The following is a 16,885-nucleotide window of genomic DNA, read 5'->3' on the forward strand; positions in this document are numbered from 1 at the left end:
AGTATCGCAGAGGTCAGTGGTTCGAATCCCATACAGGCCTGAAATTTTTTTCAGGTCTGATTTTCACTATTGCTCAAATAGTGCTTTACTGCGAAGGATCGTTCTCATATACGTCTCATAACCGCAGTTCACACATATGTTTCATATGTTTGTTGTTGTTTGATTTATCATCTACGGGTTTATATCGAATTAATTTGATGGCCTGCTCCCAGTTGGCTTGTTAGCTCAATTGGTAGAGCGCTGCACTAGTATCGCAGAGGTCAGTGGTTCGAATCCCATACAGGCCTGAAATTTTTTTCAGGTCTGATTTTCACTATTGCTCAAATAGTGCTTTACTGCGAAGGATCGTTCTCATATACGTCTCATAACCGCAGTTCACACATATGTTTCATATGTTTGTTGTTGTTTGATTTATCATCTACGGGTTTATATCGAATTAATTTGATGGCCTGCTCCCAGTTGGCTTGTTAGCTCAATTGGTAGAGCGCTGCACTAGTATCGCAGAGGTCAGTGGTTCGAGTCCCGTACAGGCCTGAAATTTTTTTTTTCAGGTCTGATTTTCACTATTGCTCAAATAGTGCTTTACTGCGAAGGATCGTTCTCATATACGTCTCATAACCGCAGTTCACACATATGTTTCATATGTTTGTTGTTGTTTGATTTATCATCTACGGGTTTATATCGAATTAATTTGATGGCCTGCTCCCAGTTGGCTTGTTAGCTCAATTGGTAGAGCGCTGCACTAGTATCGCAGAGGTCAGTGGTTCGAATCCCGTACTGGCCTGAAATTTTTTTTTTTCAGGTCTGATTTTCACTATTGCTCAAATAGTGCTTTACTGCGAAGGATCGTTCTCATATACGTCTCATAACCGCAGTTCACACATATGTTTCATATGTTTGTTGTTGTTAAACTGCCCATCAGTTACCAGATAAATAACTAGTTTTAGTTTTGCATCCAATAGGCTACAACAATGGTACAAGTCTTCTAGAATACACTCAGACAGGACACAGAAATGCAAAACCAATGCATTCATAGATCATTTTCAACCCTCAACTGAAAATGACACTTGATGGGGGATATAACACCCAGTATTCTGTAATAGTGATTGAGATGTTTATATTGACGGTTTAGCTTTTAGAATGATTCTATGAACCTGTGTAATGTACAGTGGTCACCTGTATTACCATGTGCTCTTATCAAATGAATATAATCTGAGTTGTTGGACCTGCCATCTTGAGTGTGTGTGTTCTGTCTTAGAACTCTTCTAACCCAAAAACATAACATGTTCCAAGGTGTCACCCTTTTTGCTGCCAAAGCCTCTTGAGGAAAATTTTGGTGCTGCCATTTAACAACCTCTTGTAACATCTTTACAACTTAACGATTCAGCATCAGAGGTCAAAGTGAGATTATATTTTAATCAAATATGAGTAACACTCTGATGTTATCTTTGATAATAATTTGCTCCTTTCTTCAGAGGTTCTAGGGAGTGTATTGTGTGCACTTTCAAAATTGCCTGCTAGCCATAATGTTTAATTCATACAAGCGGTGTGGTAAAAAGTACAGAAAGTCATATAATATCAAGTAAAAATGTCCTCTTTCTATTTTTTCCCAGCAGCTAATATTTCATTTACTGATTTTAGGTCACCCAATCAAAACTTTGAGTAAGGTTGAGCTTGGAGCTCTGAGACCACCCATGAGATATTGCTCACATAACACCTACATGTAAACAGCGGGCCATTGAACACACATAGGATCCTGGATTCTCCTTGTCCTTAAATTGAAATCTAACTTCAAAAAGGGCCTACAAAAAGATAATGCCAAATAAAAGACCATCACTAATTTCATTCATTTACAGATAGAAAATGTCAGAACACACCTGACTCTTACAGTGATGTTAAGGAACAATGCCTAGCTTAATATGAAATTTGTTCATTAGTATAACCAACAGTCTAAACTAGATTTAATCCCTACAGAAGTTTATGACCTTGAAACTGGTCTATACTTATCAATTGACTAGTGTTTGATAAAAGTACCTGGCACTCTTTGAATATCCATTCCGAAGGTTCTTGCCTTCTCAGCATTTCCAAGTATTGAAATACACATGCCACTATTTCATACACATGATCTTCAAAAAAATGACATGAAATCATTAACAAAGAATTCAAATTAATTTTAATTACAATAGGTGTTCAAAGTTACAATTCCATTAATTTAATTTATTAGATTCACCAACAGGCAGGGACACTGCAACAGCTTGCACCAATTATAGCAGGCCCAGTAAACCCACCCATTCCCCCCAGGTGAGGACATCCATCACACAGTAATCTCGTGTGTGGGAAATTAACGTCTCCTGCCCCAAACCCTGCAGGATAGGGGACCTCCATTTATTCGTCCCTATCCAAGAAGACTAGTATATCTAACCATTTCTTGATCTTATAGAAAGGTAGCAAATTCTTCTCAATTATTTAAAGACCTCGAGTGTTGGTCCGGCCGGGGCTCGAACCCTCGACCTCCCGCACAACAATCCAGTGCACTACCCATTGGGCTAACTGGGTGGCAGTTCAAATCTAGAAGTCAATTCACTTTAGTGCTCAAGAGAATTGATCAAAAATCTTAATCAAAAATGCATTTGCACTCAATTCTGCTGACATACATTTTTGTTTTTAACCTTTATTGTTGTTAGGTCCAGTATCACCATCAGCTCTTTTCAAAAAGGTAAAAAACATTGAAGGATTAGCCTGCTAAGTTTGGAAACAAAGCATGTTGCAGAGCAAGATGTGATGAATGTGATTAACTTTCAAGTGCTTTTTTAATGTGAAGTGTAACTGAAACCTTTGACGTGTTCATTTCAGCATTAAAAGGCCATCATGCTGGAAATATCAACCCCATGATCACCAGTTAAAAAGGCTGACATTTATACTTATGGGAAAAAAAAAGAGAGATTGTAAGGGCTAGTTTGAACTAACATGATTACCTTGTCCCTCAGATGTGAGTTCCATGTTACAGATAAAGAACATAAAACCCTTAGCTCCACCTGCTCCTCCAGCAACAAGTTCATTCACCCAGCCTGTTGGATTAATTGCCAACTGATATCAGAAAAGGTATTAGGTAACAACTACAGATGACAAGATGCAGTAAATGACCTAACACCTAACATTTTGTAAAGGGGGTACAAAGTCAAGATAATACAGTACTAGCATAGAATCAGCCATCAGAAAACTCCCACATGGTTATAAGAAGAGACACTTTTAGTATTTGACCTGCAAGTTGAGTGTTGGATCTTCCCAAAATATATGCAGTACCATCATTAGTTTGATCTTGGGTGGAAGCTGCTGAGAAGCCTATTCAATGATGGCAAAGATTTCATCTTAGCAAACAGTACAGCATACTTTGAGCCCTCAAGGTCCCTGAATTTCTGTGAGATGTCTGTTTCTTAGCGTTTGTTCATTCTAATATTTGATGAACCTCCTGCATGATTTTACTGACATACCAGCTAACACAGCCTGCATGTGAGATTTCAAACACTGTGCATTATTTTCAGTTTTTTTTCCCATCTCAAGCAGTCTGCACCAGTTTAGAAGTTATTAAAATTTATACAGAGATATTTTCTTGACTCAAACTCCAGGTCACTCTGTTGTCAAGTTACACTTCATGGCTGTGCTCTAAGAAAAATTGAATGGAACCTAGTGCTCTGAAACTGTGAAATCCAGGGTGCCCCGCATAGCTTTATATGAAAAAACTAAGATTCTCAAAAGTAAGGCGCCAGGGGCCACCGGGCCCTGCTAGACCACAGCCCTGCACTTGTGAAGAATCTTTCATCATCTGAAAACTTACCTTTGGTTTTGAGTTCTGAAAGCAAACTTCCTTTACCTTCATGACCAAGGAGGTGAGATATGTAATGACAAGGCTACAAAACAAACAATTTTAACAATTTCACTTCCAATCTCCTAAAAGGTGGTACATCAGCATTAAGTGATTATTATTAACTGTAACAATTGCATTTTGTAAATCTGATAAGCACTTAATTAAGATCACTTCATTTTTGTGACAGCCCTAACGTTAGTGAGTTTAAATCAAAATTGAAGAAACATATGAATATTTATTGAATCGCCATTTTATATTTATTTATGATATTTAGCTGCTTCTTATTTGACTTTTTTATATTTTTATTACCTAGTTCTGTAAGATTTTATACATTAATAGGAGACCCTTGATATAGGGCTAACCTCTGGGTTTCCTTTTTCTTAATAACTATGTATTTTGTATGTTGTTCTGAAATAAAGTATAATTGTACTATCACTACCACACAATCATGCTAACAAAATGAATGAGAAAACTCACCTTGCTCTCATAGTAGTGGTTAACATCAGGGATTGGAAAGGAAATGTTCAAATGCTTTATATCTTTGATGGGTACCACTTTCAATTCTACCTTCAAAACAAAACAAGAGACCAGTATCAGCAATAATTACATGATTGTATAAGAATCCTGTTGTCATTTCTCAATGATAATCATCCCTATAGTTGTTCAGTCATAGATCACAGATGACATCAAAATGTCATAAGAACAAAAATGGGGCACACAAGGCAGTGTGGCCTAGTGGTCAACATGTCAAACTCGCAATCCACCACTCCTGGGTTCGAGTCCCGCCCTGACCACTACCTGGATTTGTTTCACAGTAGCTGCAAGTTCAAATTCTCAGCCACACTTGTAACTAGCCAACTGGTTTGCCTCTGGCCAGTTGGGATATGCTTAACAATGCTATGTTCAATTTGAATTATTTATTTCAGTTGTTTGCTCACCCCCACTCGCACTCGTGTGCTTTAAACAATGCCAAGGGTAAATAGAGTTTTTTTTTTTTTTTCACAGCTGAGTGTGTCACTAATGCTCTTACCACATTTTGATGTCTTCTGTAATCTATTACAACTTACAGTGTTGCACAGACCAACAACATATGGCAACATGGAATCCTTCTTGTTTTATATGATTTTAGTCTCTGTCACTAGATTTTTCTGCCCTCTGCTAGAGTATACAGGATTTCAGCACTTTTTAAATTGTGTTATTCAAAACTAAAAATCTCTTACCTGTACTTGCTCATCACCATAAGGATGATCAGGAAACTCTGGAATAGTTACATTTTTATCTTCAGCACCAGAAAAGAGCTTTATAACCAGGTTTGTCAGGTCATCAAGAGAATCTAAGAAATGAAGTCACATCTTTTTCATATATCTATATACATCCTGGCTTTTACTGGTAACTGCTAAGTAAACTTATTTTAAGAAAAGGAGTAATTCAAAACTTCCAGCATTTTCCAACAATGCCCTAGATAGGAAAGAGCTCAGGTTTACATCTTTAATTTCACATGCAATTATGGGCCTCATATGAACTTATATCATATCTTAGACAATAATATTATAATAATAGTTTTTAAGACATTGATTATCCTTTCTCTGAGAAAGAATAAAACCTCCTAAATGCAGCAAGGCTTAAAGAGGCTCAAAAGAATTTCCATTCATGAAATCAACTGTTTTGAAAGATGGATTGGTGGATTGACCAAACATTTTTATTTACAGCGTCAATGATAGGAATCATACAAAATTATAATAATCAAAAAGAAAGTGGTCTCTTTCCCAAAGCGAAAAGTTAATTCATAGTAACCAAACATCCTCTTGAATCATCCCTCACTTTAGCTCAAAAAGTAATTTGCAGAACACCATTTTTTATTATCAAATTGCACTAAGCTTACCATCAAGTTTTATCTTAAAGTTCTAAAAGCTTTTTGACAAATTTGTCAAGGTAGGTTCAGAGCAACCTCAAATTATTATTACCAGCATATTAAAGTAAAAAAAAGGACTTTTTAATGGGGGTTGTGGCGGTGCTATAGAAACATGTTATGTCACAGAAATTGTCATAACTTATTAAGCAATAATTTGGCTTTAGATTGCTATCACTTTCAAGGGAACAAGTGAAAATTTGGGTGACAAATCAGTGTAAGCCACTTTAAAAAGGGGACAAAATTTCACATTTAGAGACACTCAACTCCTACTGTATCCCATGGGAATATAAAATATTTGAAACTTTCATATAGTAGGTGGGACAGTGAATTGGTGTTGACTTCTGGAAGATACATGCACATGTTGTTGCATGATCCAAAGTCCGGGTATAATAACACACCACACTACACAATACTAGCTATAATACTCTAACAAATATAATAATATATACCTCTGCCTAGAACAGCCAATGCCATGATATTAGCTGAGTAATATGAATTGTGAAATTTCAGTAACTCATCACGCACACTAACTCCTTTCTCCTTTGGTTTGGTGTCAAGAGTAAGCTTGTTACCTGTTGCATCAGAGATCCATATATTAAGTTTTACCATGAAAATGTAAAAGGACAGGGATTAAAGTGTGCATGGTCCACTAAATCAGCACCTCCTTCCCATCACCAGTCCCTATTTTGGCTTGTTACACAGCCCACTTAAGTCTACACCAACAGCTGCCTGACTTTTTGGAAACAGTAAGTGATGCATGATTGATGCAACTGCTTAAACCTTTGACCCAAAAGACTGACTAGCATCTAATTTCTCCATACAATAATACTCCTGAATCACATTTTATGGTCACAAGAATAAAGGAAATGATCCTCAACTAAAAAGGCTCTTGATTGTTAAACAAATTCTCCTTTTCAGCACCTTGTGAAATGTATTAGAGAACAGTATGGAGAATATCCATACTGATGTTAATGAGTGAAGGGTCATTGCTGGCACGCCAATAAACCAGAAGAAAAGAAATAACTGTAGTTTTGAATGAGGTGGCCATCAAAACAAAAGATTCTTTTGTCAAATCTGTAGCATTGTGACTCAATGCCTCCATACAAATTGTAATTATTTACAATATTTCTCAACTAAAAATCATACAGAGTACCTGACCCAAATTTACTATAAGGATGGGATGGACTGACTGAAGACTTGTCCAACTGGTTTAGTCTCCAAGAATCACTTAAGACATTCTTACAGTGTTCTGAAAAAGGAGAAATAAGATGAAACAATCCAATTATTCCACCACATCAATGCTTGATGCACTAAATTACTCCTGTCCAGCTTTCCTAGTTGTGCATTACTAATAAATATATCTTATTCAATAAACAATAAATTTCTATACTGATTGACATCTTCACCTGAGTCAACAGCATTGACTTCTCTGTCTGTTGCATCTGAATTAAACAGCGGACATAGAAAAAACTGAGCAAACCTATAATCCAAACATATAGCAAATTTAATCCCAATGCCAGAAGTTCCTATACTTCTAAGTTACAAGTGAACTGTGGAGTAGGAGATGCATCACTCAAATATAATTCTCTGATTCAATGAAAAAAATGACAGAAATTTTAGAAGGACTCATTTTATAAAAAAAAATATCATTCAAATAAATGTAAAACTTTTTTTCTCAACTGATTGGTTATGACTGTTATAATTTATCAAAGCTCAGATTCTGAAGTACTCTGACTCACCGATCCAAGGCTTCCTGTAGACATTCATGTTTAATGTCAAAGAAAAAATTGGTGTGTTCTGCACTAGTGAAAGCATTAGAGGATCCACCATTCTCACTTAAAAACTACAAGGTACAAGTCAACAATCAAGAATCAACTACCAGTATCCATAAAAGATGACTAAAAACTGTGCTTTTAACATCTGATCAGTTACATATAACTGAAGGTCACCTCACAAAATACATATTTGTCACTGATATATTTTCCTGTCAGAATTACACCCTAATCTTGCTTGGGCACCAGATTTTGAAAGCATTTCTTCAAACATTTACAATACATCTAATTTCTTAGCTGATAGAAAAGATCTCGAGTACTTCAAACTATAGTGTAACTGAATAACATTCTTTCTGACTTTCTGAAAAAGAAACAAGCTAATTTTAGAAAATCACATTCAAATAAAGTACATCCAAGCTAAGACCTGTCTCAATTTTCCACAAACTTTGTGCAATCATGAAGACAAATGTTTTCATCACCCCTAAATGTTGTTGTCACAAACACTTGAGAATGTTCATACCTGAGTAAATGAATTCTCTGATGGATACTAAAAAACAAAAATGAGAAAACAAGTGCACAATGAAAAAACAATAAAACTGTGACCAAAGTAGTCTCAATCAATTACTTTTCATGTAATTCCATTTCATTCAGTTTTATTTAGTATAACTATGACTATCAATACTAAAAAAACTGTCTCCCCTCCAAAAATAGTATCTGTGAAAAAATTCTTGCAATATTTAAACTGGGCAATCCCAATAGTCTAGGAATTGAATTGCTTGTACATCAACATGTCTTTACCAAAAATTAAAAACAACATCTATTTTAATATCCATTTGGACAACTTAAATTCAAATGTTATTCTCTCTGTGATGCTTAAGACTCAAGAACTATTGGTGATAGGAATTATACAAAAATCAATCCTTAACCATCTCACTCCCAAGATGTTGTGAGTAATTCTCCTTAATGTCTTCTAAACAATTCTCATAGTTTGGAGAATTTGGTATTGGATCAACTAAAAGTCCCCTGATTGATATTTTTCTTTATTCCCATCTATTGTGTATGTAAGATAAGATAAGATAAGATAATTTATTTAATGTAACAAAAAATACAGAGGGTGGTCTCCCAATCCCCCGAGCCAGAGGCTCATGATAAAAGTGTTTAACAAAAAGCTAAAATTGTAATAGCTACAAGTAGTAATAACACCAATTAAAATAGGAATAATATACATCTATAAAATCAAGTCAAAGGCACCCACTGCATTGAGAGCCGATAAAATTTAACTTAGTTAAAAGTCTCCGGAAGGATGATGCATAAGATGCATTTTTTTCATCAGATGGTAACTGGTTCCAAATACGTGAGATCATATACGCATATGAGCCATGAAGGAATCTGCTCTTATATCAAGTTTGTACTATGTTTCGACCACTACTTCTAAGATTATATGGTGTAACTTGAGGTTTGAATAAATTGGCTATATTAGCCATAACGGTAAGGAGAAATTCTGTCTTGGGACTTTGGGAGATGAAGGGTAAAACTTCATTATACCTTAAAATAGATGACAGTGTATTCAAAACAAGGCTAAAAGATTAGGAAAAAGTTAAAATGTTTGAACTAAACATTTTTTACCCTGATGATGGCAAACAGCCGAAAACATTTGGTTCAAACATTTTAATTTTTCCTAATCTTTTAGCCTTGTATAGAATATACTTTACTAAGTGAACATTATGGACAGATGACAGTCTGTTTATTTGTTCCTTAATAAAAAAGTATCAAAGACAAAATTAATGAGGGGTAACTTGTATCTTACTTTCTCTGTTCCTAAAAACAGCATGTGTTCACAGAAATGGGCAAGTCCCGGTAGTTCAGCTGGATCACTCATACTACCTTGAATTTAAGAATATGTGCAAAAATAAATATAAATTAAAAACAACAACTAATAATATAAGATAAATGGAATTTTGCATTGATAAGCCTTGACATCCTATAATAAAGTAGACATTTTTTGGGGGAAGTACCATAATTATAACCCTATACATTAATTATGTATTTCACTTTGTTGTCTTTCATGACAAAACTTTTAAAACAAACTCTACTAGTCTGAATGCATAATTAATGTATGGGGTTATATGGTACTCTTGCCATTTTTTGTTTCACCTCAGTGTACATTGTCATGAACAGCAGTTTTTTCAGTTTTAATGGAAATTTAATCCTGCTTTTGGTTTCTGATAGCCACCGGCTACTACAAGTGAGTAATGCTGGTATTTTTCTTTCTTGAATGTCCCAACGGACCTGAAAACCTCATAATTGGTTTTTTTATCCAGAATCCAGTAATAACTACCATGTTGCTTAAGTTTTCCTGCATAAGCCGGCAAAAGTTGTAACATACCCAGGTGTTTTTCATCTCTGTTGGTACTGATGGTCTATGTTGTGGTTCATATTTAATCTTGGTGAGAACTTTAAACCAAGGATAAAGTATAGCCATACCATCAAAGATTTGTTTTCATCTGAATTGATGTTCAGATTGTTGACTAGGTAAACTAAAAATTTGGCCGCATAAGATGGGAGACAGAAGTTTTGTGAGAGTTGAACTCAACTCAATGCAAATTTTCTCCTTTGTTCCTTGAGATAAATTAACCAACATGTAAAAGAAGCAAAGTCCGGTTCTGTCCTCGTGTACCGGTTCATAAGAGCCAATACAAAAGACCAAACAATACACAATAGCTAACCAATAACTCCTAAACAAAGAAAGAACAATGGTGATTCCCTTGTGAACCGGTACACCAGGACCGAACGCAAAGTCCCCGTCTGGCATTTTTTTTAAAGGAAAAGCTACAGACTACAGTGCCACTTCTGGGTTTTTCGTAAAGTGAGAGATATCAAGTTTTTAAATAAAATTCTAATTATAACAATCTTTCATGGAGACATGATCTTACCAATGTGAACATCTAAAGCTGCCGCGGATTTATCAGTTGTTGGATCACTGATCACAAGAACTTTCATGTTGTTACACAGTTCTACACCACGGTACAAGCGATCGTCACGCGGAGATTTTGTAATATTATTGTAAATTTTCTTCACTCCCTCCATGTTTTAAATCGAGTAAGTTTCTCACTAACAGCTAAGAAATGTCACCGGTTAGAACCAACAGGCATTAATTAGATGGCCCAGCAAATTTCACTTCGACCCGATCAGTTTCAACTTCCTAAGGAAAGCAGTCTGAAAATTCAAGCGCGAGTTGTGAACAATAATTAAACGTTTGAGAGGATTGCTTTAAAAATGGTCCGGCTTGATCAATTTTCCGTCATTCAGGTTTTGTCAAACGACGCCATGATAATGAACTGAGTCTGTGTGGTCTGTGTCGGTCATATCGACTTGCGGCCAGACTGGGCACTAAGACCTTTCGCGCCAAATTTGTTCCAACATGGCGACAATCTTTGTAGATCCTCTCTGTTCTTCAAATCGAAATATGTTGTAAAATACCTGAAGAGCAATTTTGGGTAGTATTTCAATGGATCACAGGGAAGAACCTGATTTCTCACTGAGCGGGGAAACTGGAGGAGGGGGCGAAAGCGAGGAAGAAATTGAAGTAACTGCTGCTGAAGTTCTCGTTCAACTTGAAAATGTATGATCAATTTCAGTATTATTTTCCTTTTTCCATCAACAAAGCTGGTCGATTCTCTTCTTTTATAAGTAAAATTTCACTTGATAAGAAGCTATGATATTTTCTAAATCGTAATATGTACTATGATAATTATTTCAGTGTTGCACCATGCATGTCGTCCGTTCATTTCAACGAATTCGAACTATCGCCGCGGCTTGTCGACAATCAATGCACCTCGAGATTCTTTAAAACTGGTTTGTTTGAAATGAACACATGTTTTTGCCCCTATTTAAACCTTCTTGACATTCTTCGCGAAAATTAACATTTAGAAAATTCGTTTCAACGCAAAAAAATCCTACCCCCAAAGTCTGCCATATTAGGTAGTAGGGTTATACAAAATATGAAGTGCCATCAACCCACGAGATGAGTTTGCAGACCAAACATGAAACCTTCTTCAGATACTTAAATGTTCTTAACTGTTCAGTTGAAATGTTTCGACAACGGTTCTGGCTGTCTTTATCACTGGGAACTAATAGTAACTTTAAATTGCCCATCACCTCAAACTCTTCAATAAGCAGTGGATTTATTTCTAATCTTAATCTCTATACAGGGGGCTTTGCAGAGCATTTACAGTACAAGGAAATTATGCTAATTCCTCAGTAACAGCTACTTTGTTTCTCATAGGCCTGGATGAATGAAAAATTTGCTCCAGAGCTTTTGGAAAGCAAAGCAGACCTTGTTGAGTGCATGCTGGATCAGATAAAAGAAATGGTGATTTCGTTGATAAATACTTGACTTTTGCTTGTTTTCCATCTTATGATTTCTCTCAGTTAACATGCACGCTATGATTAGTAAATTTAACAGGCTGTATTTCACTGTAAGGCCTACTAAATTCAACATTTTGTTTCAACTGAAATGTTGCCCTTCTACTTAAACCCAGAGATACAATTATACAGTAATTTACTTTCTGGTACCTCATTTTCTCAGTTTGTACAGTAAGTCATGAAACCTCATTTATTTCTGCTGGGATTTATGGCTTGCACCTTTATACTTCAAATGTGGCTCATAAATCTTGGTCTGTAACTTACAGTACAGATTATGAACTTGTGGTTACTAAGAGGTGTAAATACTTTTAACATTCAATTACCCATTGATTTAACTTTTGCATACTTATATTAAGTTCTAATCCACACATCAGCACTCTTACAGCACTCTTACAGCACTCTTGTTTAGTACCTCTTATTACTGCCTTAAAGCACTTGGAATTCTTGAAAATTCGACAGGAAAAAAAACTGCTCTACCAGTTTCAAAATTCCCAAAATAAGAAAGACCACTGCATCTGTAGTCAGTTACTTAGTTTTATTTAGTGAGATAAATGTTACCTTAATCACTTTTTGTCTTTTGTCAGGAGGGAAATTTGAAGAAAATAAAGCAGGGAGATGTTGTAGCATCATTGCATAAATTAGAGGTGAGACAGTATAAAGTTAATTTACTTAATAATTATGTAAAACTAAGGGATCAATTTAACTGGGGCAGATCCAGGGGTGGTTTGGTCAAACCTCCTAAATTTTCCCTCAAAATGCTGGAAATCGTTTCCTAAGACCTAATTTCCAAATTTCCCAGGGGAGCATACCCTTAGACAATTCTCTGAACCCCCTTGACTAAATCCTGGATCTGCCACAGTTTTAAGTAAGTTGTTGGACTTTTTCATGACTGCAAGAAAATTTTCTTCCTAAAAGAAGTTTGTGTAACAAGTCTCTCTTTTAAGTTAAAAAGAGATAGAAATAAAGTGAGACACTTTGAATGCATCAGTTTGTTGCTTCAATCATTTTTCAACAGTGTTACATAAATCAAAATACTTCCTTTTCTTATGACTATTTATTAATTTAACTTTCATTTGTTAATTAAGGGAAAACATTTCTATCCATAATCTCTGACCATACTTAAGATTTCATCAAACCCAAGATACGTTTAGTTATTCCTTGTTGGATGAGCAACACCTGCTGCAGCTCTGCTTGTTTATTAGTTGTTGTCCTCTGGACACCCTTTTAGAATATTTTTTCCTTCAAGAAAACACTAACCATGTTGCCGCTAAAACATGGTCTGTGAACCATTTTGAATCATTCTACATCAGCAAAGTTACCAATTATATATGCTGTGGACAGCAGTTCATAGCTACAGGTAATATAATCTTGCATTGTTTTGTAGATTGACAGAATACGATTTGTACTGAGCAGTTACATCAGGACAAGGTTAGAAAAGGTAATGTTATCCTATCCTATGAAATGAATTCATCATCACACTGTTTTAATTTTTTGCAGTTGTTTTCAAGCTTTAATGCATTAACTACATTGAACAATCTTGTCTTCTAGATTGAAAAGCATGTTGTCCATGTGCTTGAACAAGAAGCAGCAAGAGAAGAAGATGAACCCTCCCGTTTGTCCCCAGAAGAACTTCAGTATGCTAAAGCGTGAGTTAACTGACTATTAAGTTTTCAGTAGTAAACATGTCTGTGTTGTGGATTTTGCTAAACTTACTGTATATTAATAGTTATCTTAGATGATTTGTTAAAAGCTCTAGTGCTGTATTCATTCCTTTTGATTATTTTGAAGGTTAATGTCAACAATGCTAAGGTATTTCATTTGAGTGTAAAAGTGTAAAATCAAGTTAAAGGAATTCCTCAACAAATTTTTTTTACAGATATGCAGACAACATGGAGAGTTTGTTCAAGTCTTTGGCATTGCAACACATGCCAGCAAACATGCAGAATATTGATAGAAAGAAAGCAGGTTGGTATGAATGTTAAAAGAAGCTTCCACTAGGGCTCACTATTGAGATATGTTTGTGTTGAAGAGCTGTTGTTTTGATGAGAAGGACTAACAATACACTAATGGGGAGTCACCACCAAGTAAACAGAAGATATTTAAGAGTCTTAAAATGTTTTCCTTATTGTTTTACAACTTATTGCTGCTTTGATAATGAATTGATACTAACCTCCAATCATTGTAGTGTCCTAGGCTCAGAGCTATTCTAATTTTGCAAAAACCAAACCTTCATACACTGATTGTACTTTGGTAAAAGTTTTACAAAGGTCACCGAATTCACTTTCAAGTTAAAAACACAGTGCAGTTAGAATTTGTAGAACCTTTCATGTGAAACAAGTGATCTGAACTTGTCATCAATAGTCAATAGTTTCAAGTGGTTGAAAAGGAAAAAATTAAGAAACATGACAGCATTGACTTGTCAAAGAATAAGGATTAGATCATATTGGAACAGTTCTAAGCTGTGTTAAAGGAATTGGTAGAAGAATTCCTGTTAGGATTCTTTTCAACAACTTCCACTATGTGATTTCTGGCAACACTTGCAAGTCACTTTAAATTTGTTCGATGGACTATGACCCTCCTTTTTGTTGAAATCCATTAGGCTGGTAAAAGAAAAAATGAGTGAAAAAAAAATCAAAGTAAGCCCTCTGCATGGAACTCTGGGAGTAAGGTGCTCAAAAACGCTTTACTCCCTGAACTCATTCCTGCACACAATTGTCAATTTTTTTTTTTCCAGACTTTTTTTTACTCACGCGACAGACTTTGCTAAAAAGGAAGGACTGCTCGTGGTCTAATAGTTGTATGATTTTCTCTCCAGTTCCACGGCCAAACATGGACAAATATGTGTTTTTGAAGGTTCTGGAGAATCAGGACCAAATCATGATCGATCCTGAGTGAGTGTTGTTTGTTTGAGAGGGTCAAAATATTTTCTTTGTCCATTACTAAGGAAAAGTCATCAATCGTAATAATAATAAAACAACAACGATACTGATATTACTACTAATAATAATAATAATAAGAAGAAAAATAATAATAATAATCAGGGCTCAACACTAACTTTTCAACTTACCGGTCCAGCCAAGTGGCGGGTGACAACTTAAATGTTACAACAACTTCAGTTTGTTTATAAGCCAAACTGGCCCGTGGAAATCGAAAATCACTAGCCAAAACTGAATTTGTACTAGTCTGTGGCTAGTTGGCTACCATTAGTGTCAAACCTTGAATAATGCATTATTGTTACAGCGCCATGTCCATTAGCTCACGGCGCTTTACAGCACTTTACGGGGAATTTTGGCCAAGCTACATTTAGAAAGTTTACAATTTTTGAGGGAAATTTTGCAGATGCCCCCAAATTTGAGGCCAGATCACCAAACCAGAAGCTACGTTCCCTACTCTTTACTAGAATTGCGTGGGTTCTTTAACGTCCCCTGCTAACCAGTACAGAAAAGGCACAGGAGACGAGGCCTACGGTTTATCGTCCTTATCCCAGAGAGTCTAAAGAAGGACCACTTTACTTCAACGGGAATAGCGTATCTCTCGGTCGCTAGTTTATCTGCAGTTGCAAAATGGATTCAAAATACGTGACCTGGTGCAGTGATTGATCTTACACTCACCATTATTATCTTTCTCTGCTTGTTTTTATAGCGAGGAGCCCATCGACTTGGAGGATAGAGCACAATATATCATGCGTTACAGTGCTGTAGCTCCACTTCTCACCAATGGATCCGTATCTCTTCTGTGACGCCTCGATCAGCCGTGCGATGTCTGTCTACTTCAAACGGTTACAAAAGACGAAAACAGCGTTCGTAATTGCTTGAATAGCCGAGAGACTTCATGCAAGAAAACTAATGAAATTTTATCACTTTTCTCACTTCCTCTATCAAGCAAGTTTTCCTCAACGCCTTGAGAATGCCTCTTTTTTTTTGCCCGTTCAAAGTACGTCATTTTTTTCAGATTGTCCCAACATGCGAATTTTTAAAGTATTATTTTGAAAGATATGGCTGATCTGCTTCTCTGCTCCCAAAGAGGTTGAGTATATTTTGGAAAATATAGCACTTTAAGGTAATGATCATTTAATACAAGAACGGAGAGTTCGGAAATTTACACAAAAGTTCTTGTACAATGTAGTAGGACTGCATGAGTGGAACTAATTTCAAAAAGTGTTCAATAGAGTTCTTTGGTTTGAAATTTGGGAGCGCGATTACCCTTGAAATTTAACGTACTTAGACTTCAACACTGTATTGTTTTCTTTACTTTGTCAAGCAATTGAACTTTTTACTTGTAAGTATTAGAAGAAAACAGTGGAGTCCCATCGAACTTCTAACAATATCTCTTGCCTTGATTTTGTTTCTTAGCATAGAGTAGGTATTTTTATTTCCAATTTGACTCGTCCGACTTACAAGCATTTTCAAATCGGATGTCCGATCGGACAAGTCCTCGCTAGGAGTCTGCGCTACATCGCCATTAGTTAACAAGAACTGCGAAGAACCTGTGAGTATACACCGAATTGAAATATGGCGTCCAATTTGAATTACATTGTTCTGGACTTACTAGCCTCGTCTTCACGTGGAAAACACAAAAGGATTATCACATGTGTGAGAGGCTAGTAATTGGACGCCATATTTCGATTCGGTGTATTCTACGAAAATTTTAACCACTTAGCTCCCATCGAGTGATGCGTCGCTCTTTAACAAGATAATCCAAATCACGTCAACTTAGCTATTTTGCGACATTTTTGAGACTCGATGAAATGTTTTATATGTATTGCTGTAAGGACGTGTTACACGGGATTTGAGACTCTCCCGTGACCTATCAAGAAGGTATTGACCCACTTTGAACATCCCCGCACGCGAATAGTGACTTTGCGTGACTTAAACTATTTATTTAGCATGTAGCATCTAATGGTGGGGTCCT

General features: G+C 36.0%; 2 protein-coding genes across 2 annotated transcripts in view; one reads left to right on the forward strand and one right to left on the reverse strand.

The window, feature by feature from the left end:
- LOC111324398 (insulin-degrading enzyme) overlaps window positions 1-10,901 on the reverse strand; it is a 23,676-nt gene extending 12,775 nt beyond the window's left edge. Inside the window, exons 1-13 of the mRNA XM_088752211.1 lie at window positions 10,483-10,901; window positions 9,357-9,433; window positions 8,070-8,096; window positions 7,517-7,620; window positions 7,184-7,257; window positions 6,931-7,026; window positions 6,227-6,349; window positions 5,086-5,198; window positions 4,343-4,432; window positions 3,836-3,908; window positions 2,976-3,068; window positions 2,035-2,126; window positions 1,722-1,802 (exon numbers count right to left, since the gene is read on the reverse strand). Coding sequence (XP_088608337.1) covers window positions 1,722-1,802; window positions 2,035-2,126; window positions 2,976-3,068; window positions 3,836-3,908; window positions 4,343-4,432; window positions 5,086-5,198; window positions 6,227-6,349; window positions 6,931-7,026; window positions 7,184-7,257; window positions 7,517-7,620; window positions 8,070-8,096; window positions 9,357-9,433; window positions 10,483-10,636 — 1,197 coding nt within the window. The 5' untranslated portion in view covers window positions 10,637-10,901. The remainder of the gene's footprint in view (window positions 1-1,721; window positions 1,803-2,034; window positions 2,127-2,975; window positions 3,069-3,835; window positions 3,909-4,342; window positions 4,433-5,085; window positions 5,199-6,226; window positions 6,350-6,930; window positions 7,027-7,183; window positions 7,258-7,516; window positions 7,621-8,069; window positions 8,097-9,356; window positions 9,434-10,482) is intronic.
- Window positions 10,902-10,945: 44 nt separating this feature from the next.
- LOC111324409 (DNA replication complex GINS protein SLD5) lies at window positions 10,946-16,300 on the forward strand. The gene is made up of 8 exons (XM_022927954.2): window positions 10,946-11,171; window positions 11,835-11,921; window positions 12,559-12,618; window positions 13,359-13,412; window positions 13,523-13,620; window positions 13,851-13,939; window positions 14,790-14,865; window positions 15,617-16,300. Exons 1-8 carry the CDS (start codon window positions 11,058-11,060, stop codon window positions 15,711-15,713), a joined length of 675 nt encoding a protein of 224 aa, XP_022783689.2. The 5' UTR covers window positions 10,946-11,057; the 3' UTR covers window positions 15,714-16,300.
- Window positions 16,301-16,885: the final 585 nt, after the last annotated feature.

The sequence above is a fragment of the Stylophora pistillata genome, chromosome 1 (assembly GCF_964205215.1).
Source record: "Stylophora pistillata chromosome 1, jaStyPist1.2, whole genome shotgun sequence".
NCBI classification, from domain to species: Eukaryota; Metazoa; Cnidaria; class Anthozoa; order Scleractinia; family Pocilloporidae; genus Stylophora; species Stylophora pistillata.

Excerpts from the sequence above, each read along its gene's own strand:
- LOC111324409 (XM_022927954.2), top strand. The coding sequence starts at position 11,058 with ATGGATCACAGGGAAGAACCTGATTTCTCACTGAGCGGGGAAACTGGA. Across the intron at positions 13,621-13,850 it reads GAACTTCAGTATGCTAAAGC|ATATGCAGACAACATGGAGA; the intron begins GTGAGTTAACTG and ends TTTTTTTTACAG. Across the intron at positions 13,940-14,789 it reads TATTGATAGAAAGAAAGCAG|TTCCACGGCCAAACATGGAC; the intron begins GTTGGTATGAAT and ends TTTTCTCTCCAG.